This window comes from Neovison vison, chromosome 2 (genome assembly GCF_020171115.1).
Source record: "Neovison vison isolate M4711 chromosome 2, ASM_NN_V1, whole genome shotgun sequence".
Taxonomy (NCBI): Eukaryota; Metazoa; Chordata; class Mammalia; order Carnivora; family Mustelidae; genus Neogale; species Neogale vison.
In genome coordinates, this window is record NC_058092.1 from 187,097,743 (window position 1) to 187,125,108 (window position 27,366).

Sequence of the window (27,366 nt, forward strand, 5' to 3'; positions counted from 1 at the left end):
AGGACAGTCCAGAAGAGCATGGGTGACGCAGAAAACTCCATTTATTGACCTCCAAATCTAATAAGACTAAGCGCTCTGCATAAGTGTTTTAAGAGAACTTTGACCTTTCTCCCAATGCTCTGCTCATTGAAGTCAGCTCGTTTTTGCTTCTGTAGCCTCTGTATCTGTTTTCTGAGATGCTAAGAGGACTTCGCGTGCCCGTTTCCTTCGCAGCCTCTCAGCATTTGTGATCATCATGGGATGCAGAGGGAAAAAGCCAGAAAGACCTAAAAGCAACAGGATTTCCATTCATTATAACATGGTATAAGCCAATGATTCCCTGGGAACTTAGCCTCACAGAGCTGAGGTCTAACAGAGACCTGACCTACAGCATGGATTTAAAACAAGCTCCTCTCTTGCCAAACTATCTCTTCCCCCAACTCCCTCCCTTCCATTTACTACAAGGAGACCGTGGATGTTACTTCCTAACGCTAATGTCCTTATTTGAAAAAAGATAAATGGACAGATAGCCATTCAACACATTATTCCCATTTTCAGTACAAAGTCCCATTCACTCAGGAAGTCTCATATAAGAGTCCACAAAAGGGATCTCCAGTCAAAATGACAATTAGATCACAACTTCAGCTTTCACCCTAGCCCTAAGCAGCCTGAGGTAATGAAAATCATTCTTAACTCTTATCATCCTGAAACTGACTTCAACTGAAAATCCCCTCAATGAAGTAAGGTTAGAGCTGAGTTACCCAGAAGCTTCTCCACAGGCTTGGAGAGGTGGGCCCCACAGCCAATCCAATGCCGAATCCGTTCTAGGTTGAGAGCAACGATTTTCTCTCCATGACTGTTGGGCAGTGGATCATAGGAGCCCAGCTGCTCCACGAAACGGCCATCCCTGGGACACTTGTTGTGAGCAGCCACAATGCGGTAGAAAGGCCGGTTGGTACACCCACTGAGGGCAAGACGGATGGTTAAATGGCCTCCACGATAGGCTTTGCACAGGACAGTAGCTGCAGAGAATGAAGTTGTTAAGACACAAGAACTGAGTACATAAAATGGACAAAATGAGACATAAAACAAGCCCCTTCCTCAACTGAAGGGGCTTGCTTGCATCCAACCAATTATTGTCAACCCAGTTTAGATGGTGTATTTGTGAAACTCCTCTCATGCACATCAGGCAGAAATGACTACCTCCTCAATCCGCGCAACACCAGCCTGCCATTTAATAGCTCTGTGACCATGACGGACCCTCAGCCACCTATCTAGAAACTGAACGCCATTTGTCTCATACATTTTAAGGAAAGATTAAGTGAGAAAAACCTGAGGAGAGGGACAAACGTAAGGTAGTGTGGCTGTTTCAAGTTCGGGTTGCCTCCAGCTCAACTAGAAGAGCTGCTTCATCGGGTCCCATACGCCCCCCGGCCCCGCAACCACCCGGAAGGTCACTCACTGAGCTGGACCATGGTGCGGCCAACGTGCGCCGAGGCCTGCGCGCCACTTGCCGCGCCTCCAAGTGCACAGCCTCCCGCCACCAATCAGCTCTACCGCCTCGGGTGGGGCGGAGGACAAACGCAAAGTCCACACTGCAACACCCCCGACCACACCACCCTGCCACCCTGCCACCCAAGCCCTAACGCCCCTATGGAGGGAGGGAAAGACGCCGCTCTCCCTGCCCCTTCCGCTTTCTATCCCCGCCCCTTCCGCTTTCCCGCCTCTACACTTCCCATAATGCAACGCCATGACTCTAACGTACCTTAAACTGCCGTAAAACAGGCGCGCTGCAGTTTGCGTATACTTGGGGTGGTAGCACCAGTCGGGCTGTGTGGATGTTCTCGGCTTACACCGGGTTCAGCGTTCCTGATGGAGTGAGGAATATTGGGCGAATCCCAGGGAGTGGCCAAAAGTGCTCAAGTGTTCCACAAATCCATTCTTCCAGCGAACTTTTGAGCACGTGTTTAAGAGCCAAAGTGCAGTGCTGAGAACGCCTACCTGAAAGGGCGCTGTCCTGCCCCTCGGAAGCTCACAGTCACGTGGGGGAGATGCTGGTTTTACTCCGGAGTCCACGGAGGTGGTCAGCGCCCAGTCCTGGGGGAGCAAAGGACAAGGCGAACCTGATACTTGTTGCCTCAGGAGGATTTCTTAAAGTAGCGTTAGAACTAAGACTGCACGCGGACTATAAATGAATGTAGGGTTTGTTTTATTCTTCTTGTTTATTATTTTTAAAGATTTTATTTATTTGACACAGAGAGATCACAAGTAGACAGAGAGGCAGGCAGAGAGAGAGGGAAGCAGGCTCCCTGCTGAGCAGAGAGCCCGATGCGGGACTCGATCCCAGGACCCCGAGATCATGACCTGAGCCGAAGGCAGCGGCTTAACCCACTGAGCCACCCAGGCGCCCCATTCTTCTTGTTTATTAATATGCCTCCCACATTCCCTCCTTTCTCCCACCTCCCTCCTATTTTCTGCACCTTCTTTAAAAAATTAAGGAAGAGGACTCTTGATTCCTGGTTTTGCTATGCAGTGATCAGGACAGGAGTGAAGTAATAATGTTCCTTTGTCATCTTTAGTCTTAGAATACTGGCCTCAGTTAAGAGGAATTTTGCATCTCTTAAAGTTAATGGACTCTTCTTGGAGCCCTTGTGATTTAGATCCATGAAGATACCCTTGCTTGGAGGTAGTCAGTACCTCCACCTCGGGCAGACTTCTCTGTTCAGCTCTGTTCACTGAATCCAAAGGGTCTGGCTACAACTAATGTGTTTGTCCTAATACAGTGACCCAGCAGAGTAGTCTTCCTTTAGGTCCACCTTAGAAATTGATGCCTTAATTCTCAAGTTCCAGAAAGTGAGCCTAGCCAGGGACCTCAGAAGTTGGCCTTATCAGTCCAGGAATGACCTGGTAAGCTTTTAAACAGAAACCCTAATAATGAACCCACTTTACCTTAATTACATAAATAAGTAATTCTATTCTTATATATACCTCAGTAGACCTTAATTAAATCCAGAACCACACTGATGAATTTTGACTCTTTTTCATTTTTTATTGTTATCCAGTTTATTGTCAACCTGTAAAATATCCAGTAACAGCCATCCAGTAAATTAGCCAACGGAAATAAGTGATTGGGGATGGTACTTTCCATCCCCAGGCCTCATATGGTGAAATGTCCAGGGTTTAATCTCTCTGGGAAGGAAAGGAGCTCAGAGTTCCACACAGATCTTCAGCTGGAAGGATGTCAGAAAGATGGATTTCCAAAGCCAACTGCCTCCTGTACCATGTGGATTTCTGCAAGCAGGGCCTTATCATTTAGTTTCAGCTGCATGAGAAGGAAGGAAGGAAGGGAAGGAGTTGTATCATGCCCGATATACCGATATGGAGGCCCTTCATTTACTGCGCCATAGTTAAAGAATATGGTTTCTTGGCCTGAAATTGGGCTCTTCCTTTATTCCCTATTTCATGGTGACTCCGTTAAAAGACCTCAGAACATTGTGCTGATTACATGGACATGTTCACTTTATGAAAATTCAAGTAGTGTGAACATTTACAACTTGTGTATTTTTTGTTAAATAACTTTAATAATAAAGTTTTTTTTTTTTTAATTCACATTATCACCCAGTCGATCTTGACTACAGTATTTCAGTTTGGCAAGTCACAGGAATCAAAGACACACAAAACAGATACTAGATCTGAATTTATTTTTAGCCTCTAGATGTGTAGTAGAGATATTTAGTTGCCTACTGAATACCCACTCTCTTTCTAACAAAATCTTCATTTCTTTGCAGGGCAGGAATGCAGCCAGCTAAAAAGCTTCATTTCCTTCTTTTGTTAGAGCTAGGGGTAGTCTTATGACCAATTGTGGCCAATGAAATGTAGGCCAAGGTCATTGCTTCTCCTGCACCCTCTCCACACCCAAAAGTAGATACTTTTCTCTGAAAATGATTTTCTTTACCATCAAATGCTATGTACATGTGAATTAAACATCTTTATTTTTTATGAGTATAGTTGACACACTATGTTTCATTTGTACAACATAGTGATTTTTTTTTCTTTTTTCTTTTTTATAAACATATAATATATTTTTATTCCCCGGGGTACAGGTTGTGAATCACCAGGTTTACACACTTCACAGTACTCACCATAGCACATACCCTCCCCAATGTCCATAACCCCACTATCCTTCCCTTAACCCCCCTCCCCCCAGCAACCCTCAGTTTGTTTTGTGAGATTGAGAGTCACTTATGGTTCAACATAGTGATTTTAAATCTATACATTACACTGTGCTCACAGGTACAGCTACCATCTGTCACCACACAACACTATTACAATACCATTGGTCATATTCCCTATGCTGTATCTTTTATCTCCATAAAGTCACTGCTTCTTAAAGGGAAGGGTAATAGCTAGCATGTCTTTTTTGTTCTTTCCTCCCTTTTGTTCTTTATTTTGCCTTAAGCATGTATATGGTGGTTTGAGCAACAATGGCTGTCTTGCAACTATGAAGGATGGGAACTGCATTCTATGATTGGTGGAACAGAAAGAGCTTGGAAAAAAAGAAAACGAAAGTTTGGGTCTCTGGTGACATTGTGGAGCTCTGGTACCAGCCTTGGGCTTTTCACTAGATGAGAAAAATAAAACTATTTATTTAAGCCACTAATTATGAACTGTAATTCATAATATAATAGGCCAGGGGTTGGCAGATTACTGCTTATGAGTCAAATCTAGCTTGCTATTTTGTTAAGTAAAGTTTTATCTGAAATACAACCATACTCATTTGTTTATGTGTTGTCTGTGGCTCCTTTTGCACTACAAGGGTAGAGGGTAATAGACATAATAGGGACCGTTTGGCCCACAAAGCCAAAAATACTGTTTTGCCCTTTACACGAAATTTGTTGACCTATATACCTTCAGTGTACATGTGGAAAATGAGGCTCAAAGAAGTTAACACAGTAAAGTTAGTGGCAAAACTAGGACCATAATTCAGGTCTACTCACACCCTGGCCATCTGTCTTTCCATTAAACCAAATTCTCTAAAGAGGTAGAAACCTCCCCCACCTACACACTTGTGCTCTCTCTCTCTAGCTCTGCTCTTTCAAAATCTTTTAAAAAGGGGGGGGGTGGCACACCTGGGTGGCTTGGTTATTCCAATCCCCCAGCAGCCCTATGATAATGGCAAAGATGATAAGTAGAGCCTCTAGAAAAGTATTCACATTATGAAATGATGGAATGCTCTGAAGTCCCGAATCAAGCCAGCATCCTCCCAACTGCCCAACCTCAGTACAGTAAAAACTGCAGAGGCGTCTGCATCGTACCTTCATTGTGTACTTATAGGCCTGCTCTGCTTCCACTTGCCGTCCAGCCTGAAAAAAAGAGCAGCAGCTGGTGATAATGACATAAACATAATGGTAGGAAAGTATTTTGCCACAAATATTTCTACCAAAGGAGAGGACTCCATACCTTCTTAATTAAGAACCTCTGAATTCAAAGAGGAAGCAGGAAAATGAAAGGTGATAGGTGATGATAGATATATAGATAGAAATATCTCTATATATCTCATATATATGATGCATATATATGATATATATATACATAATATATATACACACATATATTCTTTGTTTCAAAAAGCTTAAAGAAGAGCACCTGCGTGGCTCAGTTTGTTAAAAATCTGACACTTGAGCTTAGGTCTTCATCTCAAGGACCTGAGTTTTAGCCCTGCATTGGGCTCCACCTTGGGCAAGGAGCCTACATTAAAAAATAATAATACAATTGGGGCGCCTGGGTGGCTCAGTGGTTTAAGCCTTCGGCTCAGGTCATGATCTCAGGGTCCTGGGATTGAGCCCCGCATCGGGCTCTCTGCTCAGCTGGGAGCCTGCTTCCCCCTCTCTCTCTGCCTGTCTTTCTGCCTACTTGTGATCTCTCTCTCTCTCTATCAAATAAATAGATAAAAATCTTTTAAAAAAAAAAGATTTTTATCTATTTATTTATTTGACAGAGAGAAATCACAAGCAGACGGAGAGGCAGGCAGAGAGAGAGAGAAGCAGGCTCCCTGCCCAGCAGAGAGCCCGATGCGGGACTTAATCCCAGGACCCTGAGATCATGACCTGAGCCGAAGGCAGCGGCTTAACCCACTGAGCCACCCAGGTGCCCCAATAGATAAAAATCTTTAAAAAAAATAATAATAATACAATAAAGAAAATTTTTAAAAATGAAAAAAAAAAAGCTTAAAGATAACCATCTCTCATTCTTCTTCCCCCTGAAAGCATCATGAGTTACATGCTTCTCTCAGGACTAAAGCCATTTTGTTAATAATAGATAAAATCTATATAATACTTTGTGGTTTACATTGTCTTAATTGTTTACATTGTTTTAAGCACTTTACATACTTTAATTCCTAAGCCTCAAACAACTCTAGGAGAAAACCCATTATTTACAATTCTATGTTTACAGGTAGAAATAACCTAAGCACAGAGAGGACAAATAATTTCCCAGGATTATGAAGCTAATAAGTGGAGGAGTTAGGTTTTTAAACAGTGCAGCCTGGCTCCAGAGTCCAAGTTTTTAATTATTATTTATCCTATGTATTAGGAAAAGCAGATACTGGAATTACTTCCATGCTGATCTGGATATGAGATGAGAACACTAACTATTCCTCCCAGTTATTCTTTGCATGAAGCACTCACCTAGGAGTTAAAGGAGAATAATATGAATTCACTATTATACTTAAAACGTTTGTGCATAACAAATTAGAGTATGCAATGTCATGGGAAATAAAAAAATAGGAACTACATGCATAATACAGAATATTAAATAGATATGGAAACTACAGAATGTTCAGGCTAGAAGGAAACTTAGTGACTATCTAGTCTAATTTCCCGAACAGTGCTAGTTCATGGTAAATTTTTACTGTTCACAAAACTTTCAGTGTTTAAAAGACTCTCCTATGATATCTACACTTCAAAGATTTCCCCCCTAAGGTTCATGGACTTTCAGTTCATTTTCTAGCACATCTTCCTTTTCTGTCAGCATTACCTTTGTTTCACTTCTGCCTTAGGGAGGCAGAGGTCCAAATGGTGTGAGGATCTGGAACAGCCAAAATGATTTCAAAAAGAGTGGCAAGTTTTTTTGCTATTATGGAAAATGCTGCAGTAAACATTCTTGTACATGTCTTCTGGTATTTTTCTTAGGAATGTATCTAGATAATAAAATTGCCAAGTTGTAGATATGAATTTGGGTAAATACTACCATATTGCACTTCAAAGTAGTTGTACCAATTTATATCCACTAGTAATTACGAGAATCCTTATCAATGTTGATTATATCAGACTAATTTTTGCCAATCTGATAGGTGTGAATTTCTGTCACACTGTCATTTTTTAAAAAGATTTTGTTTATTTCTGAGAGAGCACAGCAGCAGAGGGGAGAGGCAGAAGGAGAGGGAGAAGAGGGCTCCCTGCTCACTAAATCCCATCCTGGGATCATGACCTTGGCGGAAGGCAGACACTTAACCAACTGAGCCACCCAGGCACCCTGTCACATTGTCATTTTAAACTGCATTTTCATGATTACAAATGAGGCAGAACTTTTTTTCTTATTTTTTTTAAGATTTTGTTTATTTATTTGACAGAGAGAGGCATCACAAGTAGGCAGAGAGGCAGGCAGAGAGAGAGAGGAGTAAGCAGGCTCCCCGCAAAGCAGAGAGCCTGATGCAGGGCTCAATCCCAGGACCCTGAGACCATGACCTGAGCTGAAGGCAGAGGCTTTAACCTGCTGAGCCACCCAGGTGCCCTAAGGCAGAACTTTTCATACAGTTATTAACTTTAACAATTTCTACTTCGGCACATTATATGTTCCTATCCTGTGACCATTTCTCTTTCTTTTTTAAAAATTACTTTAAGGCAGGGGGCAGAGGAAGAGGGAGTGAGAGAGAATCCCGAGTAGGCTCCACACCTAGTGCAGAGCCCAAAGCAGGGCTCAGTTTCACAACGCTGAGATCATTACCTGAGCCAAAATCAAGACTCTGACGCTTAAGTGACTGAGCCACCCTGGCGCCTCTGTGGCTATTTTTCAATCAGATTGTTTGTAGGTTTTTTTCCCCTTATTGTAGGACATATTTATGTAATAGCTATATTATATAGTTATATAAACTATAATTGTTAGTCAGAAAATTTGCAAGTATTTATAATAAAGTCCTTGAGTTTTTAGTGTTTTGTTATGCATGTTTCCAATTCTAAAGTTGTTAACTTATGGTATTTTATTTTTGACTAGTGCTTTTATGGTCATAAGAAAGCTTGCACATCCTGAGGCTATAGAGGTATTCTCTATATTTTCTCCTAAGCAGGCCAAGGTTTTAAGATTTAGGCCTTTATACCAGCTGGATGTCTGTGTGTATGTGAACTAATTTTTTCCATATGAATATCTGTTGCTCCATTAGTATTTATTGAATAGTCCATTTGTTCCTCATCTTGGGAGGGCTTTATAGTCTTTAAAATAGCTTTATTGAGGTATGATTTACACACCATAAAATTCACTAATTTTAAGGTTCAAATGTGCAACCATCACCACAATCAGTTTTAGAAGATTTCTATCACTCCCCAAAAGTTCCTTCATTCCTGTTTGCAATCAATCCCAATTCCCATCCTTGGCCCTAAGGGAACTAGGGATCTATTTTTATCTCAATAGTTTCCCTAAATTCATATAAATTGAATAAAATGATATATAATCTATTGCACCTTGCTTCTTTCACTTGGCATAATGTTTTTGAGGTTCATTCATATTGTCACATATATCATAATTTCATTTTTTTCTTGAGTAGACTCCACATCCAACATGGGGCTTGAACTCACAACTCTGAGATCAAGAGTCCCATGCTCCACTGTCTGAGCCAGCCAGGCGCCCCCAGAATTTCATTTTTATTGCTGAGTAGTACTTCATTGTGTACATATACAACATTTTTTTTGTCGATTCACTGATGGACATTTGGAATGTGTCCAGTCTTTAACTATTATTAAATGCTGCAATGAAATAGAGAAACATTTGTGTGGACATACGTTCACTTTTCTGAACTAGATATAGAGAAGTGGAATCACTGGGATATGTGGAAAGTAAATGTTTAACTTTTCAAGAATCCACTAAACTGTATTTTAAAGTGTATGTACTAATTTGCAACCCCACCAGCAATGTACGAGGGTCCCAGTTTCTCCATATCCTTGTCAATATTTGGTATTGTCAATCTTTTTTATTCAAGCCATTCTAGTGAATATGTAGTGTGGTGTTAATTTGCATGATCTTAATGAATTACTTTTTAATTTTTTCAACATAATTTCAGGTTAAAGACAGATTACATGAATAGTTTTCTCTGTACACATACACAAACATATAAGTATATATTTTAACTTTTTCTGGAACCATTTGAGAATAAATTGCAGAATGATGTAATTTTATACTTCAGTATGTGTTTTCAAGGACAGTCTTACACAACCGTAGTGTAATTATCAAAATCAGCTGATTAGTATAAATACAATACTATTATAATAATATATATAATATATAATAATATTATCTAACTTATATACCTCATTCTGATTTTTCCAAATGTTCCCCAAAATGCCTTTTTTTTAAAAAAGATTTATTTATTTACTTTAGAGAAAGATCACAAGCAGGGGGCAGAGGGAGAGGGAGAGAGAATCCCAACCAGAGTCTGAGCTGAGGACAGAGCCTGACACAGGGTTCAATCCCATGACCTGAGATTATGACCTGAGCCAAAGCTAAGTCCAATGTTTAACCAACCATGTCATCCAGGAGCCCCCCTCCACAAATGTCCTTTACAGCAAAATAAAATCTAGCATCATGCCTAGCATTCAAAATTCATCTTCAGCCTTTCTTTTTTTTTTTTTTTTTTTAAAGATTTTATTTATTTATTTGACAGAGAGAAATCACAAGTAGATGGAGAGGCAGGCAGAGAGAGAGAAGGAAGCAGGCTCCCTGCTGAGCAGAGGGCCCGATGTGGGACTCGATCCCAGGACCCTGAGATCATGACCTGAGCCGAAGGCAGCGGCTTAACCCACTGAGCCACCCAGGCGCCCCCAGCCTTTCTTTTAATCTGGAATATTTCTTGAGTCTATGTTTCATGACATTAGCATTTCTGAAGAATATACAGGACAATAATTGTAAAATATTCCTCAATCTGTGTTTGTCTGATGTTTCTTCATGATTATATCAGGTTCTGAACTTTTGGCAGGAATGCCATAAAAAATGCTGTTGTGTTGCATCCAATCAGGAGGCACATGCTGATGGTAATACTGGTGATTTTTTTAGATTGTTATCTGCCAGATTTTTCTACTATAACCTTACTATGTTTCCCTTTGTAATTTATAAATATCTCATGGAGAAATACTTTGAGACTATGTAAATATCTTCTTACTCCATAAACATTCATCTATAATTTCAACATTTATTGATGACTGTTTCCTGCATTAATTATTATTATGGTGGTTTCTAATTCCTGAATTCCTTACTCATTTAATAGTTGGCCTTCCACTATTAAGCTTTCTTGTTTCATTCATTTATTTGTTCAGTTATGTTACTGTGGGCTCATAGATTCTCATTTGTAAACTAGGGCCACTGGGGGATCCCCTTTATGCAAGTCCTTTAGTCTTTTCTTTTTTCCCTATGTGTTTTTTGATATGTCTCAATCTTTCTTTGAACACTTTTTACTTTGATTCAAAAAGATATTCCAGTTTCATCTTGTACTTTCCCTATCCAAGTTCTAGAACCAGACATTCCCAAGAAACCTACAATTCCTTTATTTTTTTTTTAAACTGGACAAATGCCCCTTTTAATGGACTCCAATTTTAGATTTTCAAGACCTGAGCATTAGGTGTACCCATGCATCCCCAACTACATATAATATCTATTTATAAGATCTTATATCTATATCTATATCTGTATCTATCTATATCTATTTATAAGATTCTTATATCTATTTATAAGATAGATATTATAAAATCCATCAAATCATGGATTTGATAATATAAAAAATTGATAATATAAAATCCATCAAATCATGGGCTTTTGTCAGTATCTTTAATTTTAATCCTCCACTGCAAGGTCACTCTATCTTCCTGGTTTCCACATTTGTAACTCTTCCAACAATAAGAAACTTGGCTCCCGTTACCCACAATATAATCTCTTATTTGCCAAATCATAGAATACTTAGTAATTTTAGAACTGCTAACTAATGACTCGGAAAAAAAAAGCAGCTTACTAACTGAAATCCAATATCTGTGTAGAGGTTTTTTCCTCTTTAGTCTGAGAGTGTATATTTCAAATAGTTTTTCAAAAGTATACTGAATTAGTTCTCTTTTCCCCACCGTTAGTGTTATGTTATTCATGGGAAGTAGTTTTGTGTTGTTGTTATTATCATATTATACAATCTCCCATTTCCTACTGACTTTATTTCTTTTTAAAAAATGAAACATTAACATGGTTCCAAAATTCAGTTCTGTACAGAGAGGTACAGAGGATCACCCCCTCATTCTCTACCTTCCTTCTACCCTATGTCTGTCCATGACCTATACAACCCAGTCTCATTAATCTCTGGTTTTTCCTTCCTGTGGTTTTTTTTTTTTTTTTGCACAAATGAGCCAATCTGTGTATAATTTCTTCTTTTTCCTTCCTTTTTATACAAAAGGTGGTATACTATAGAAAATCTTGAGAAAAAATAAAATAAAGAAAATCTTGTACTTTAGGTTTTGTTGTTGTTGTTGTTGCTTTTACTGAACAATCTATCCTGGAAATCACTCCACATCATTTCATAGAGATCTTCTCCATTATTTCTTTCAGGAGCATAGTACTCCATTATGTGGATATACCATAGTTTATTCAAATACTCTCCTATGTATGTTGTTTCCAATATTTTGCAATCACAATAATACTATAATCAATATCTTATGCATGTGTAGTTTTTTAGTTGTTGGAGGAACAGTTTCAGGGTAAATTCCTAAGAAACCCCAATTTTTTTTAAAGATTTTATTTATTTATTTGACAGAGAGATCACAAGTAGGCAGAGAGGAAAGCAGAGAGAGTGGGGTGGGGGGGAGCAGGCTCCCCACTGAGCAGAGAGCCCGATGCAGGGCTTGATCCCAGAAGCCTGGGATCATGACCTGAACTGAAGGCAGATGCTTTAACCCACTGAGCCACCCAGGTGCCCCAACCCCAATTATTTTTGAGTAATCAAAATATAACAAAACCTAAGTTTCCATATATATGTGGGTCTACTACTGTCTAGCAATTATGTTCCACTTATCTATGCCTACACTAGTGCCACTGAGTTTTAATTATTGGAGCTTCATTATAAGGCTTGGTAATTGGTAGAAAAACCTTCACTCCTTATTACCTAGTCTATATTGTCATTGGTATTTTTAGGTCTTTTTTGGGCAAATGAATTTTAGGGTTACTTGATCAAGTTCCTAAAAAACCTGTTATTATTTTTATTGGAATTGCATTTAAATCAGATATTTGGGAATTTTTTTCAACTTCATGTTATTGAAACTTCCTGTTAATGAACATAGTATCTCTACTAGATATTCTTTTATACATTTCAATAAAGTTTTATACTTTTATCCATACAGACCTTAAATTGGATTTTTTAAGTTAGATGTTCTAATTGGTTGTTTCTGATGATATTTGATTTTGATGATGTTGATTTTTATATTAATCTTTTATCCAGCAACCCTGCAAATCCACTTCTTCTGTGTTAAACTTTACTGAGTAGATAACACATATATGCTATTAAAAAATCAGAAGGATATAATAAGATATACATTAAGAGATCTTGCTTCTATCCTGTCCCTATCCTCTCTGTTCCCCAACTTTTTCCCCAACAATAACCACCATTCTTTGTTTTTTTTGTTTACGCTTTCAGCAGTGAAACTTTTTATTACATCTTTCAGTTTGTAGGATCCTTTTCCTCCTGTGTCTTTTGTGTGTGTTTGTGTGTTATCGCCACATAGATACCTCAGAGATATTGCAGGTTTTGTTCCAGACCAGCACAATAAAGTAAATATCACAATAAACCAAGTCAAATGAATTTTTTGGTTCCCCAGTACATATACAAGTTATGTTTACACTCTACAATAGTCTATTAAGTGAGCAATAATAGTCACATTTTAAAAAACAATGTATGTACCTTAATTTAAAATACTTTATTGATAAAAAATGTTAACCATCATCTGAGCTTTCAGTGAGTTGTAATCTTTTTGCTGGTAGAGGGTCTTGCCTTAATGTTGATGGCTGCTAACTGATCAAGGTGAAGGTTGGTGAAGTTTGGTGTGGCTGTGGCAATTTCTTAACATAAGACAGTGATGAAGTTTGCCACATCAATTGACTCATCCTTTCATGAATGATTTCTCTGTAGTATGCAGTGCGGTTTGATGGCATTTTACCCATAGTACAACATCTTTCAAAATTGGAATCAATCCTCTCAAACCCTGCCAATGCTTTATCAACTAAATTTATATAATATTCTAAATCCTCTGTTGTTATTTCAACTACCCTCACAGCATCTTCACCAGAGTAGATTTCATTTCAAAAACCACTTCCTTTGCTCAATCATAAGAAGCAACTCGTCTGTGAAAGTTTTCTTTTTCTTTTTTTTTTAAGATTTTATTTATTTATTTGACAGACAGAGACCACAAGTGGGCAGAGAGGTAGGCAGAGAGAGAGGAAGGAAAGCAGGATCCCTGCCGAGCAGAGAGCCCGATGCGGGGCTTGATCCCAGGACCCCGGGATCATGACCTGAGCTGAAGGCAGAAGCTTTAACCCACACAGGTGCCCCGAAAGTTTTCTTTATGAGATTAAAGCAATTCAATCACATCTTTAGGCTCCATTTCTAATTTTAGTTCTCTTGCTATTTCCACCAAATCTGCATTTTCTTCCTCCAGTGAAGACTTTAATCCCTCAAAATCAGCCATAAGGGCTGTGGTCAACTTCTAAATCTTTGAAATTGTTGATATTTGATCTTCATATGAATCACTAATGTTTTTAATGAAATTGAGGATGGTGAATACTGGATTCCAGAAGGTTTTCAATTTACTTTGCCCAGGTCTATCAGAGAATCCACTATCTATGGCATCTTTAGCCTTACAAACTGAATTCCTTAAATGGTAAGGCTTGAAAGTTAAAGTGACTCCTTTAATATCCACAGAATGGATGTTGTGTTAGCAGGAATAAAAAATAATCTTATTGTATATCTCCATCAGAGCTCTTTGGTGACCAGGTGCATTATCAATGAGCAGTAATATTTTGAAAGGAATTTTTTTTATGAGTAGTAGGTCTCAACAGTGTTCTTAAAATATTCAGTAAACTCTATTGTAAACATATATCATCCAGAATTTGTTGTTCCATTTGTAGAGCACAGGCAGAGTAGACACAGCATAATTTTTAAGGGACCTCGGATTTTCAGAATGGTAAATGAACACTGGTTTCAATTTAAGGTAACCAGTTGCAAATATGCCATAATGGGAAAGTCAGCCTGTCATTTGAAGCTTTGAGGCCAGGCATTGACCTCTCTTTAGGTATAAAAGTCATAGATGGCATACATAGTCTTCCAATATACAGATTTTTCATCCACCCTGAAAATCTGTTCTTTAATGTAGCCACCTTCATGGATTATCTTAGCTAGATCTTTGGATAACTGGCTATAGTTTCCACATCAGCACTTGGTGCTTCCTTCACCTTACACTTTTATGTTATGGAGATGGCTTCTTTTCTTAAACCTCATGAATCAACCTCTGACAGCCTCAAACATTTTTTTCTTCAGCTTCCTCACCTCTCTCAACCTTCATAGAACAGAAAAGAGTTAGGGCCTTGCTCTGAAATAGTCTTTGTCTTAAATGAATATTGTGACTGGCTTGATCTATCCACTAAAACTTTCTCTATATCAGAAATAAGGCTGTTCTGCTTTTTTATCATTCATGTGTTCACAGAAGCAGCACTTTAAAAAAAAGATTTTATTTATTTATTTGAGAGAGAGAGAGAAAAAAAGCATGAGCAGGGTGTAGGGGCAGAGGGAGAGGGAGAAGTAGACTCCTTACTGAACAGGGAGCCTGACAGAGGTCTCCATCCTAGGATGCTGGGCTCATGATCTAAGAAGGCAGACGCTTAACCAACTGAACCACCCAGGTATCCAGGAGCAGCACTTTTAACTTCTTTCAGAAACTCTTCTTTTGCATTCACAACTTGGCTAGCCGAATAGAGCAGTCAGAATACAAAAACATTTATCAATTAAGTTTATCACCATATATGGACACACTTTGATAGTAACATCAAAGGCCACTGATCACAGATCACTATAACAAATGTAATAATGAAAAAGTTGAAATGTTCTGAGAATTACTAAAATGTGACAAAGACATGAAATAAGCAACTATGTTGGGGAAATGGTGTTGATAGACAGACTTGCTTATCGCAGGGTTGTTATGACAACCCTCCTACTTATAAAAAACCCATAATATCTTTAAAGTACAATAAAATGAGGTATGCCTGTAGTATTGAATAGACATGATGATAGCAGGGATTTTTGTCTTATACTTCACTTTAAAAGAAATGTTTCTAGACTTAGGAGTTCAAGATGTCAGAGGAGTAGGAGACATTAATTTCGTCTGGTCTCAAGAATTCAGCAATCTGAAAGAAATGGATGCATTCCTAGAGACATGTAAACTACCAAAACTGAAACAGAGAGAAATGGAAAACCTGAATAGATCCACAACCAGCAAGGAAATTAAAGCAGTAATCAAAAATCTCCCAAAAAAACAAAAACCCAGGGCTGGATGGATTCCCAGGGGAATTTTATCAAACATTTAAGGAAGAATTAATACTTATTCTTCAGAAGTTGTCTCAAAAAATAGAAATGGAAGAAAAACTTCCGAATTCTTTCCATGAGGCCAGCATTACCTTGATCCAAAAATCAGTCAAAGACCCACCAAACAGGAGGATTACAGACCAATATCCCTGATGAACATGGATGCAAATATTCTCACCAAAATAGTAGTTAAAAGGATCCAAAGCACATTAAAAGGATTATTCACCAGGACCAAGTGGGATTTATTCCTGGAATGTAAGGGTGGTTCAACATTTGCAAATCAGTGTGATACATTACATAAATAAAAGAAGGGATAAGAACCATATATCCTCTCAATAGATGCAGAAAAAGCATTTGACAGAGTACAGCATCCTTTATTGATTAAAACTCTTCACAGTGCAGGGATAGAGGGAACATACCTCAGTATCATAAAAGCAATATATGTAAAGCCCACAGCAAATATCATTCTGAATAGTGAAAAACTGAGAGCTTTTCCCCTAAGGACAGGAACATAGCAAGGATGTCCATTATCACCACTGCTGTTCAACATAGTACTGGAAGTCCTAGCCACAGCAAGGCATTTGAATGAACAAATAAAAAGTCAAACTCTCACTCTTTGCAGATGGCATGATATTCTATGTGAAAAATCCAAAAGACTCCACCCGAAAATTTCTAGAACTCATACAGGAACTCAGCAAAGTGTCAAGGTATAAAATCAATGCACAGAAATCAGTTGTATTTCTATACACTGACAATGAGACCAATGAGAGAGAAATTAGAGAGCTGATCCCATTTACAAATACACCCAAAACCAAGGAATAAACCTAATCAAAGAGGCAAAGGATCTATACTCAGAAAACTATAGAATGCTCAAGAAAGAAATTGAGGAAGACACAAAGAAATGGAAAAACGTTCCATGCTCATGGACTGGAAGAACTAATATTGTTAAAATGTCTATGCTATACCCATTCAATGAGATCCCTATCAAAATAACACCAACGTTTTTCACACAGCTGGAACAAATAATCCTAAAATTTCTATGGAACCACTAAAGTCCTGAATAGCCAAAGGAATGTTGAAAAAGAAAGAAAGAAAAAAAGCCCCACAAAACTGGTGGCATCACAACACCAGACTTCAAGCACTATTACAAAGCTGTAATCATCAAGCCAGAAGAAGAGAAGAAAAAATAAAACAAGATGAAACCAGAGGGTGAGATAAACCATAAGAGTTTATTAAGTTTCCTTAATCATAGGAGACAAACTGGGGGTTCCTGGAGGAAAGGGGGGTGGAGGGATGGGGTAACTGGGTGATGGACATTAAGGAGGATATGTGATGCAATGACCACTGGGTAGTGTATAAGACTAATGAATCACAGACCTGTACCTCTGAAACCAATAATACAGTATATGTTGTTAATTAAAAAACAAAAATATCAAAATACTAAAAAATAAAAAATAAACTACGTCACTTTAAAAAATTAAAAAAGAAATGTTTCTAACTTTCCACCATTTCATATCATAGTATAGATTTTATTTTTTTTATTTTTTAAGGGTTTTATTTATTTATTTATTAGACAGAGATCACAAGTAGGCAGAGAGGCAGGCAGAGAGGAGGAAGCAGGCTCCCCGCTGAGCACAGAGCCCAATGCAGGGCTCCATCCCAGGAACCTGGGATCATGACCTGAGCCGAAGGCAGAAGCTTTAACGCCTTAGACACCCAGGCGCCCTTCATAGTATAGATTTTAAAAGACGCAATTTTGGGTTTTAGAAAAAGCTAGTTTGCTTTTTTAAGAATCATGAATGGGTTGAATTTTAGCTGATTTTCTGCAGTTCAGTTTCCATTTTATTGCTAAAATTCATTATTTATGCCTTCTTTCTTTTTTAAAATCCTTAATCAGTCACACTGAGCTTTGTCTAATTACCAGTTTAAAAAAAGCAGTTTATGATATTGTTAATTCTATTATGTCCTTGTTTGAAATTTCATTTACTTCTACTCTTTTTTTCTTTCCTTGTATTTTTATTGAGATATAATTGACATATAACATTATATTAGTTTCAAGTATTTACTCCTTATTTTCTTGATTATCCCTTCTTTGGTCTTCACTAATTTCTTGATTTAAATGCTTAATTTGTTGATTTTTCAACCTTCTAATATATGTATTTAAAGCTATATATTATCCTCTCCATATTGCTTTAATTATATCCCATAATTCCAAAGTTTAGTGATTTTGTTTTGTTTTTTTTCATTCCCATTTTAATTATCTATTGAAATGTAAAAGTTACCCTAAAACTTAATGGCTTAAAACACAATGTATTATTTCTCACAATTCTCTGGGCAATCTGAGCCTTTCTTCTGCTGGCTTTTCCTGAAATCCCTCATGCAGATCTAGTCTTCTGAAAACTTGGCTGGAGGCTCGAAGGTCTTAGGTGGCCTCACTCAAATAGAGGTTAGTTATTGGTTGGGATGGTTCAGTTCTACTTCAGAGCCTCCTATAGGCTAACTGGGCTTCTTCACCGCTGATGATCCCAGGACTTTAAGGGAACAAGAACAGTAGCTGCAGAGCTTTTACAGACGTAGACTCTGAGAACTCATCCAATATTACTTGTATCATATTCCACTGGTCAAAGAAAGTGCAGCTTGGATTCCAAAGGGTGAAGAAATGAAGAGACTCCACCTCTTGATGGGAGAAGAGGCAACATCACATTGCAAAGGGTGTGGACATGAAAGCATAATTAAATGGGGGCCATTACTATAAAAATTCACCAGAACGTGTGTTGATGATTTCTCAATAAAACTGGGGGAAAAAATCGCGGCACCTGGGTGGCTCAGTGGGAAGCATCTGACTGGCTCATGTAATGATCCCAGAGTCCTGGGATGAAGTCCTGCATCTGGCTCTGCGTGTCTGGCTCTGCACTCAGCAGGAAGTCATCTTGTCCCTTTCTAACCACCCCCCATCCCTCACCTTGTGTGCATGTTCTCTCTCTTTCTCTCTCAAATAAATAAAATCTTTTAAAAAATGGGGGGAGTGAATCTACTGGGAGGCCTGTATTAGTTTTATACTGCAGTGTAACTAATTACAACAAACCTAGTGGCTTAAAACAATACATATTTAACATCTCAGTTTCCATAGGTCAGGTCTGGTATGATTCACAAGGCCAAAATCAAGGTGTCTGCAGATCTGAGTACTTACCTGGAATCTATTTCCAAGCATACACAGGCTACTGGCAGAATTCAATCTTGTACTTGTGGCATGGAGGTCCCCCATTTCCTTGCTGGTTGTGAGTAGGGAGTACTTTTAGCTTCTAGAGGCAATCCACATTCCTTGGTATGTGGCCCCTCTCCATCCTCAAGCCAGCAATTGTGTGTTGAATCTTTCTTGTGCTTTGCATTTCTATGACTTCCCCATCTGCTCCCAGCCAGAAAAAAACTCTGCTTTTTAAGAGTCACCTGTTTGGTACAGGCCCACTCAGATAATCTCTGTATTTTAAGGGCAACTGACTTGCAACTTTCATTACATCTGCAAAATCCCTTGACAGCAATACTCATAGATGTATTTGATGGAATAATATTAGTGGAGGGGGGAGGGTCATCTTTAGAATTCTATCTTCCGGGACGCCTGGGTGGCTCAGTTGGTTTAGCAGCTGCCTTCAGCTCAGGTCATGATCCCAGCGTCCTGGGATCGAGTCCCACATCGGGCTCCTTGCTTGGCAGGGAGCCTGCTTCTCCCTCTGCCTCTGCCTGCCATTCTGTCTGCCTGTGCTCGCTCTCTCCCCCCCCCTCTCTCTGATAAATAAATAAAATCTTTAAAAAAAAAAAAAAAGAATTCTATCTTCCACAAGAAATTGTCATATGATTTTCTCCTTGACTTATGAATTAATTACAAGTATGAATTCAAGTTTATAAACATATCTATGTCATCGGGCCTATCTTTTTTTAAAAAGGTTTTATTTATTTATTTGAGAGAGAGAGTGTGTGAGCACAAGCAGGGCGAGGGTCAGAGGGAGAGGGAGAAACAGACTCGCTGCTGAGCAGGGAGCCCAATGTGGGGCTCAATCCCAGGGATCATGCCCTGAGTTGAAGGCAGATGCTTAACCAAATGAGCCACCCAGTGCCCCAATCTGGCCTATCATATAATTGTTTACTTATAATTTCACTGTAGTGTTATCTATATGCATTTGTTGAATCTCTCTTTGTAGTCTAGTATATGGTCAAGTTTTTTGAACAATTCATTCGTACTTGCAAAGAATACATATTCTCTAATTGTTAAGTGCAGTATTCTATATTGGTGTTTGAGTTCAATCTTGTTAATTATTTTTATTCAAATCTTAAATAGCCTTAATTTTTTTCCTATTTAATATAGCAGTTTCTATGGGAAGTATACCAAAATCGTCCATTTAACCTTTTGAGTTAAAAGATGAAGAAATCGGGGCACCTGTGTGGCTCAGTGGGTTAAGTCTCTCCTTCCGCTCAGGTCATGATCTCAGGGTCCTGGGATCAAGCCCTGCATTGGGCTCTCTGCTCAGCAGGGAGCCTGCTTCCTCCTCTCTCTCTGCCTGCCTCTCTGCCTACTTGTGATCTCTCTCTCTGTGTTAAGTAAATAAATAAAATCTTCAAAATAAAATAAAAGATGAAGAAATTGAGGTCCGGCAAGTTAAAGTGACTTACCTAGAATCCAAGAGCTAGTTGTGGCAGAGTTGGGGTAAAAACCCAGGTATCTCTCAAGATATTTATTCCAAAGATAAAATGTGGTCATTTTTTTGTTCATTTCTCTTATAGTCATAATTCTCCCTGTCAGTTTAATGTTATATTGGCCATTGGAAAACTGAAAGCCACTCTTGTTATTTCACATTTGATCTTAAGCTGATGTACAAGTTATTTAGCCAAGTTATTTAAGTATGGGAGAGTTATGTTCTATAGGTAAAGGAGTTATCACAAACTCCCACAATACACCCTACCTAATCTCTCATAAATGTCAAGGATAAGCACCCTCAGCCAACAGTTTAACAAGAAGGAACGTTTTAGGAAGGCTAGTGGAGCATCTCTTTTGATGGTCTTTGACCTTGCTTATATTCTGATACAAGAATATTCCCATTTAAAAAGTGTATTTATTTTTTTGAAATGAAAACTAATGAAAAAGGAATTCAGGAAGGAGGTTAGTAAATATAACTAAATATAATATAAATATAAATAACATGTATTTCCTGATTCGTATCAGGTAAATATCTAAATTATCTCTCCTGTATTCTGGGCTGTTAGGAAATAAAAACACACACAATTATAAAGAAGATTCTTTGTACATTAGGAGAAGGGAGAAATGAAGTGGGAGAAATAGGAGTAGGAGACAAACCATGACAGACTATGGACTCCAGTAAACAAAGGAAGGGTTTTAGAAGGGGGATGGAAGAGCCTGGTGTTGGGTATTAAGGAGGGTATGGATTGCATGGAGCGCTGGGTGTTATATGGAAACAATGAACCATGGAACACTACATCAAAAACTAATGATGTATTGTATGATAACTAACATAACACAATAAAAAATTTTTTTAAAAAAGAAGATGCTTTGTAGGGCCCATTTTTAAAACAATGGCTCTCTGGGAAAAACCATTCTAGTCTACAGGAGATTTTTGAATAATCCATTTATGTTTGTTGGCAAACTATGTTTGCATCTTTATAGTCACCTTTATTTATTTCTTTAAAGATTTATTTATTTATTTATTTTAGAAAGAGATGGAGTGAGTGGGGGAGGCAGAGAAACAAAGGGAGAGGGAGAAAGAATCTCAAGCAGACTCCCCACTGAATGAGGAGCCCTACATGGGGCTAGATCCTACAACCTTGAGATCATGACCTTTAGATCATGATCTGAGCCAAAACCAAGAGTCAGACACAAACAACTGAGCCACCCAGGTGCCCCTAGTCCACCTTTGTTTTTATCAGTGGATTCTTATATAGCTTTTCTAAGCTATACATAACTAATAAAGGGGGAAATCAGAGTATACATATGAATTTTTTTGTAGATCCAGAGCATAATTTGAATGACTATACAAGGAATGCATACCAGTGTCCCAGGCTCGAGAGCTCAGGCAGGTCAAGAGACCTGTCCAACAAACAGCTCATTGCCTCCTAACATGATCTGCCATCCCACTGCACCATCAATCACTGCTTTTACATGGCTCCCCCTTTATCTTCCCTAACCTAAGTCCTAGACCAGACTCTGATTACCACATCATTCATCTTGAGGAAGGGGATGTGCAGGACTGGGCTTAGTTAGTGTACCCTACCTGGGGCCTGCAGAGCTGCTTGAAAGTACCACAGGGAAGCCACCTAACCCAGAACCCTGGTTGGCGATCAGCCCTGGCCCACCCCACTCCTGCTCACCTGTGACCAACAAGTCCAAATGGCTTGCTTTCATTTTTAGATTCTCCCTTCCAGACAAATACACATGAGTGTATAACTGATTTTCTTTTCTTTCTTTTTTTTTTTTAAGATTATTTATTTATTTATTTGACAGAGAGAGAGAGAGAGAGATCACAAGCAGGCAGAGAGGCAGGCAGAGAGAAGGGGAAGCAGGCTCACTGCTGAGCAGAGAGCCCGATGCGGGGCTCGATCCCAGGACCCTGAGATCATGACCTGAGCTGAAGACAGAGGCTTAACCCACTGCGCCACCCAGGCGCCCAGTATAACTGATTTTTTTAAAAGATTTTATTTATTTATTTGACAGACAGAGGTCACAGGTAGGCAGAGAGGCAGGCAGAGAGAGAGGGGAGGAAGCAGGCTCCCCGCCCAGCAGAAAGCCTGATGTGGGGCTCGATCCCAAGACCCTGGGACCATGACCCAAGCCAAAGGCAGAGGCTTTAACCCACTGAGCCACCCAGGTGCCCTATAACTGGTTTTCTAAGCACATTCCAAGTAGCAGCTTCTCAGACTGGACCTCTCCTTCCTCATCAGTATAATGACCAAATCTGAAGCTCATTAAACCTCAACTACCATGCATTAATGGCCATCTACCTATCTCTTGCCTTACTCACTTCCTTACATCTTTGCCCTAAAAGGGCACTGTGTAGGGTTAACAAACACTCACTTTCAGGCTGACCAGAGCCAGATACGCCCATACTTCAGCATTGTAGTTGTTCAACGCATTGGCTTCAGAGAGAGCATCCTCAGCCTCTGTGAGCTCCTCCAGCTTGACAGAAAAAGAAAAGTGTGTTAAGTCAGAGCAGTTTTCCCTTAAGTCAGCTGGAGTCAGTTTAGTTGAAAACATTATGTCCAAATAACATTGGTAATGTGACCTATACAAACAGTTTTCTCCTTTTAAAATTTTCAGCTCAGAGCTCTTCAAACAAAATTGTATGTTGCAGCCCAATATATGAACCTGTTAAAAGAAGAACTGTTTGGATTAAACAGGCAAGTAAGAAATCTGGAGTCCTGCCTGTTAGGCTTTCAACTTACACCCCTCTCTTCCTCCTTCCCTCTACAGCAATTCCATTAGGGCATCCATGAACCATGGAGCTTCAGGTGTCAGGATTGAAAAACCAGAAGTATTCACTACTGTGCCTGCATCATTCTATGATTTCCCCACACACAGTAGGATGTCAGATACATGTTGTTTTTTTCTTTACATTGTGAATCCCTTTCTTAAGGTTAAAGTCCTATTAACCTGTCAAAATACTAATATTAGTTATTATTAATATGATCTTGAGCAATCAATATAATATTCAGGCTCTAAAATGCTCCCTGAGCTCTGGACATATGGATATCATTGCTCCTTCCTAAAAGTGAGTTTGCTTTATAAAATCTTCCGAAAGATCACCTAAGGAAGAAATAAGGCACTCCTTTCACCAATATAGTCCCTCTTCATTTTTTCTGTTTTGAAAAGGAAACTATGAGTTTCTAGGCAATGAAGAATGGCCTTTCAGCATTGCCCATACTTTGGTCCACAGTTTAAATGTTTTTAAGATATTGATTCAATATTCAATCAGTGTATTGATTCATTACTCAACCAATTTCATTCAATCAATGTAATTAATCAATTATACTTGCTAAGGATTTATTCTGTGACAGGTAGTTTTCTAGGTACTGTGGATAAAATGATAAAATACAACCTCTCAAAGAGTTCACTGACAGAGAAGTAAAAAAAAATGAAAATCCAAACATAAATAGTAAACAGAGTAAACATTTCTATAATAAAAGCATATATAGATCTAGTGGAGGGACATAGGAAAATGGGAATAATTGAACCCTGGAATTAAAGGATAGCTTCTGAGAGGAAATATTACTAAAGTGAGTCCTAAAGGATAAATAGGAGTCTATTAGCTATACAAGGTGAAGAAAGGCATTTCCAGGAAAAAGAGTATCATATACGAAGGCCTGGAGGCACAAGAGAGTGTGGTGTGGTCAGAAAACAATCTTAAGTACGCATGTGGGGCTGGAGAAAAGAGAGAGAGATCAGGGAGAATAAAGTAAGTGATAAAACTAAAGAGTTAGGCACCAGATGATATATGTTCATTCAAAGGAATGTGGATTTTATTCTGAAACAAGCGGTAGCCATTGAAGAGTTTAAGTTTCTGGCTTGGTTGATCAGGTTCATTACAGCTCCATATACCAAGACACAGAATACAGGAGAAGATGTAGGCTTAAGGAATGTGAGAATCCTTCAGGGTTAAGTTAGATTGTATTTCAGATATGCACATTTTAAGGTGTCTAGGGAACCATGAAAATGGAGCTGTCCATTACACTGTTTGATATAAGGGTCAGAACTTGAAAAGTGTTATGCATTAAAGGTTTAGAATTCATTAGGGCACAAGTGGTAGTTTAGGCCACTGGGGTAGATGTATTTTTTCCTTAGGGTAAATAAATGTGCTGACAGGACAAGAGGGCTGACTGTAGAACCTGGGAGGACCCAACAATTATGGTAGGTAAAAGAGTGGGAGCTGACAAAAAAGGCTGAGAAAGGTATCAGAGAAGAAGGCATAGAACTGGAAGGATATGAATGAAGTATTGTGGAAGTCAAGGGAGGAGAGAGCTTCAGGAAGAAAGCAGTCAACAGGGTTAAGTGCCAGAAATTCATCTAAGTATCTATGGCATTTAGCAATTAGGATATTAAGGGAACTTCTGTCAGAAGTGCCAGTAAGGTGGTAAGGGTAAAGTGGTAAAGTAATAAGCCTGATAGTAATGAAATGAAAGGTAAATGGGACCTGGGATATGAGCAGATAATTCACAAGTAAAAAGATATGTTTATCCCATATTTCAACCTCATTATTGATAAAAATGCAAATTAAGGTATCGATCGCATTGGCAAATGATAATGCCCATTGTTGATGAGGTAACAGTGAAATGTGCTCTCATACCTCCTGGCAAGGTATAAATCAGTATACACTCTTTCTAGAAGGCAAATTGACACTATAATTTAAAGACTTCAAAATTTTTCTACATTAAGGATATATCCTAAGGAAATAAAAAGAATTAAGCACAGAGATTTATGTACAAGAATGTTTATCTCAGTTTCATCTACAATAGTGTAATAGTAGAAACTAACAACATGCCCAATAATGAGTGATTGGTCAAAAAAATTATGATATATCCACACATAGGTATAGTATGACTAAAATACTTATGGGGAATAGGGATTACTCGGACATCTTAGTGGTGAGGCTTAACTTAATCTTTTATTAAGATTTCTATTTTGTATGTTGGATCGGAAAGTTCACATTGTGTGTGTGTTGGGGGGGTCCCTAATTGGTAATTTAATAAAAACTTACACAAAGTTAAAAAAAAAAGATTTTTGTTTTGTTTTTAGTTTCTATCTCAATGAAAATATTATTTAAAGTACTCAAAACAAGCAGAAGCATGACTTATGTTGAATAGTCTGTAGAGCTAGTTTCTGGTACTTTTGACAGTGTTATCAGTTTTCTAACAGCTATGTTTTATATTCTTTCTGGGAAGGTAGAACAGGGGAGCACACAGCCTTTGTAAAAATGATCATATGTCCCAGTTGACCTGGGACAGTCCCTGTGTCCCAGTGTAATTATTAATAGCACCCTTTCCATCCTCTGAAGTGTCCTGGTTAGTATGAAATATTACATGGTCAATTCACTTACACATCCAAATCAGGGCACACAATGAAGGCATCAGAAATCATGTTTTAGACTATTTGGTGATGCAAAAAGATATCAGTGCTATACTGCTTAAGTAGAAAGAAGATTAAAAAGCAGTAAATATATTATTTACAGTTTTATACATTAAAATTGCTTTCATATATGTATGAAGAAGGCTGCAGGAAATTCATTCAAATATTAATAGTAGTTATCACTGAATGGTTGGATTATGGATACTTTTAAGTTTTCTTTACATTTTCTATCTTCTAAATTTTGTATAATGAACATGTATCACCTTTATAGTTAAAAAAGAACAGCAATAAGGAAGAGAAGGCAGGGAATACAGGCAACTCATTTGGCTGTTACCACTGTTGTATAATAAAAAGGGGGAAAATGGTGAAAGAACTGTTTGAGAAGGAAAGGTTAAAAATATAATCCAAAGAAAAAGACAAAATGAAGAGAATATGGTACTAGGGAGAAAATGAGAGGTTAGCATCAAGAATACTGTATGGTTTCCTGTTTTGTTAATTTTGGCCATTCTAACTGGTGTAAGGTGATATCTCAATGTGGTTTTAATTTGAATCTCCCTGAGGGCTAATGATGATGAGCATTTTTTCATGTGTCTGATAGCCATTTGTATGTCTTGATTGGAGAAGTGTCTGTTCATATCTTCTGCCCATTTTTTGATGTGTTTGCCTGTTTCGTGTGGGTTGAGTTTGAGGAGTTCATTATAGATCCTGGATATCAACCTTTTGTCTGTACTGTCATTTGCAAATATCTTCTCCCATTCCGTGGGTTGCCTCTTTGTTTTTTTGACTGTTTCCTTTGCTGTGCAGAAGCTTTTGATTTTGATTTTGTAGCAACATGGACGGGACTGGAAGAGATTATGCTGAGTGAAATAAGTCAAGCAGAGAGAGTCAATTATCATATGGTTTCACTTATTTGTGGAGCATAACAAATAGCATGGAGGACAAGGGGCGTTAGAGAGGAGTAGGGAATTTGGGTAAATTGGAAGGGGAGGTGAACCATGAGAGACTATGGACTCTGAAAAACAATCTGAGGGGTTTGAAGTGGCGGGGGGGTGGGAGGGTGGGGTACCAGGTGGTGGGTATTATAGAGGGCACGGCTTGCATGGAGCACTGGGTGTGGTGAAAAAATAATGAATAATGTTTTTCTGAAAATAAATAAATTGAAAAAAAAAAGAATACTGTATGGTGACTAACATAACACAATAAAAAAGAAAAAAGAATACATTGAAGAAATTGGACATGAACAACACATTGCATGACTCTTTCAAAGATTGTAAGAACAGAGGAAAGGGTGGCTAGAGAGTTTTTAGGGGTGGGGAGCAAAAGATCTCCCAGAAGCTAAAGCAGCTCCTCCTGGAAACAGAAGGTCCACAGAGCTTAATAAGCATCAGTAAATTTCTTT

General features: G+C 38.5%; 2 protein-coding genes across 6 annotated transcripts in view; both read right to left on the reverse strand.

The window, feature by feature from the left end:
* Positions 1-23: 23 nt before the first annotated feature.
* Positions 24-1,665, reverse strand: MRPS16 (mitochondrial ribosomal protein S16). Its single transcript, XM_044239772.1, has 3 exons — positions 1,442-1,665; positions 741-1,001; positions 24-266 (listed from the first exon to the last, which is right to left on the reverse strand). Exons 1-3 carry the CDS (start codon positions 1,452-1,454, stop codon positions 133-135), a joined length of 408 nt encoding a protein of 135 aa, XP_044095707.1. The 5' UTR covers positions 1,455-1,665; the 3' UTR covers positions 24-132.
* Positions 1,666-3,036: 1,371 nt separating this feature from the next.
* Positions 3,037-27,366, reverse strand: part of CFAP70 (cilia and flagella associated protein 70) — a 119,568-nt gene continuing 95,238 nt past the window's right edge. For all 5 annotated transcript variants that reach the window (XM_044239776.1, XM_044239778.1, XM_044239777.1 and 2 more), the window contains 3 exons: positions 22,923-23,024; positions 5,295-5,342; positions 3,037-3,301 (listed from right to left, as the gene is read on the reverse strand). In XM_044239776.1, coding sequence (XP_044095711.1) covers positions 3,221-3,301; positions 5,295-5,342; positions 22,923-23,024 — 231 coding nt within the window. In that variant the 3' untranslated portion in view covers positions 3,037-3,220. The remainder of the gene's footprint in view (positions 3,302-5,294; positions 5,343-22,922; positions 23,025-27,366) is intronic.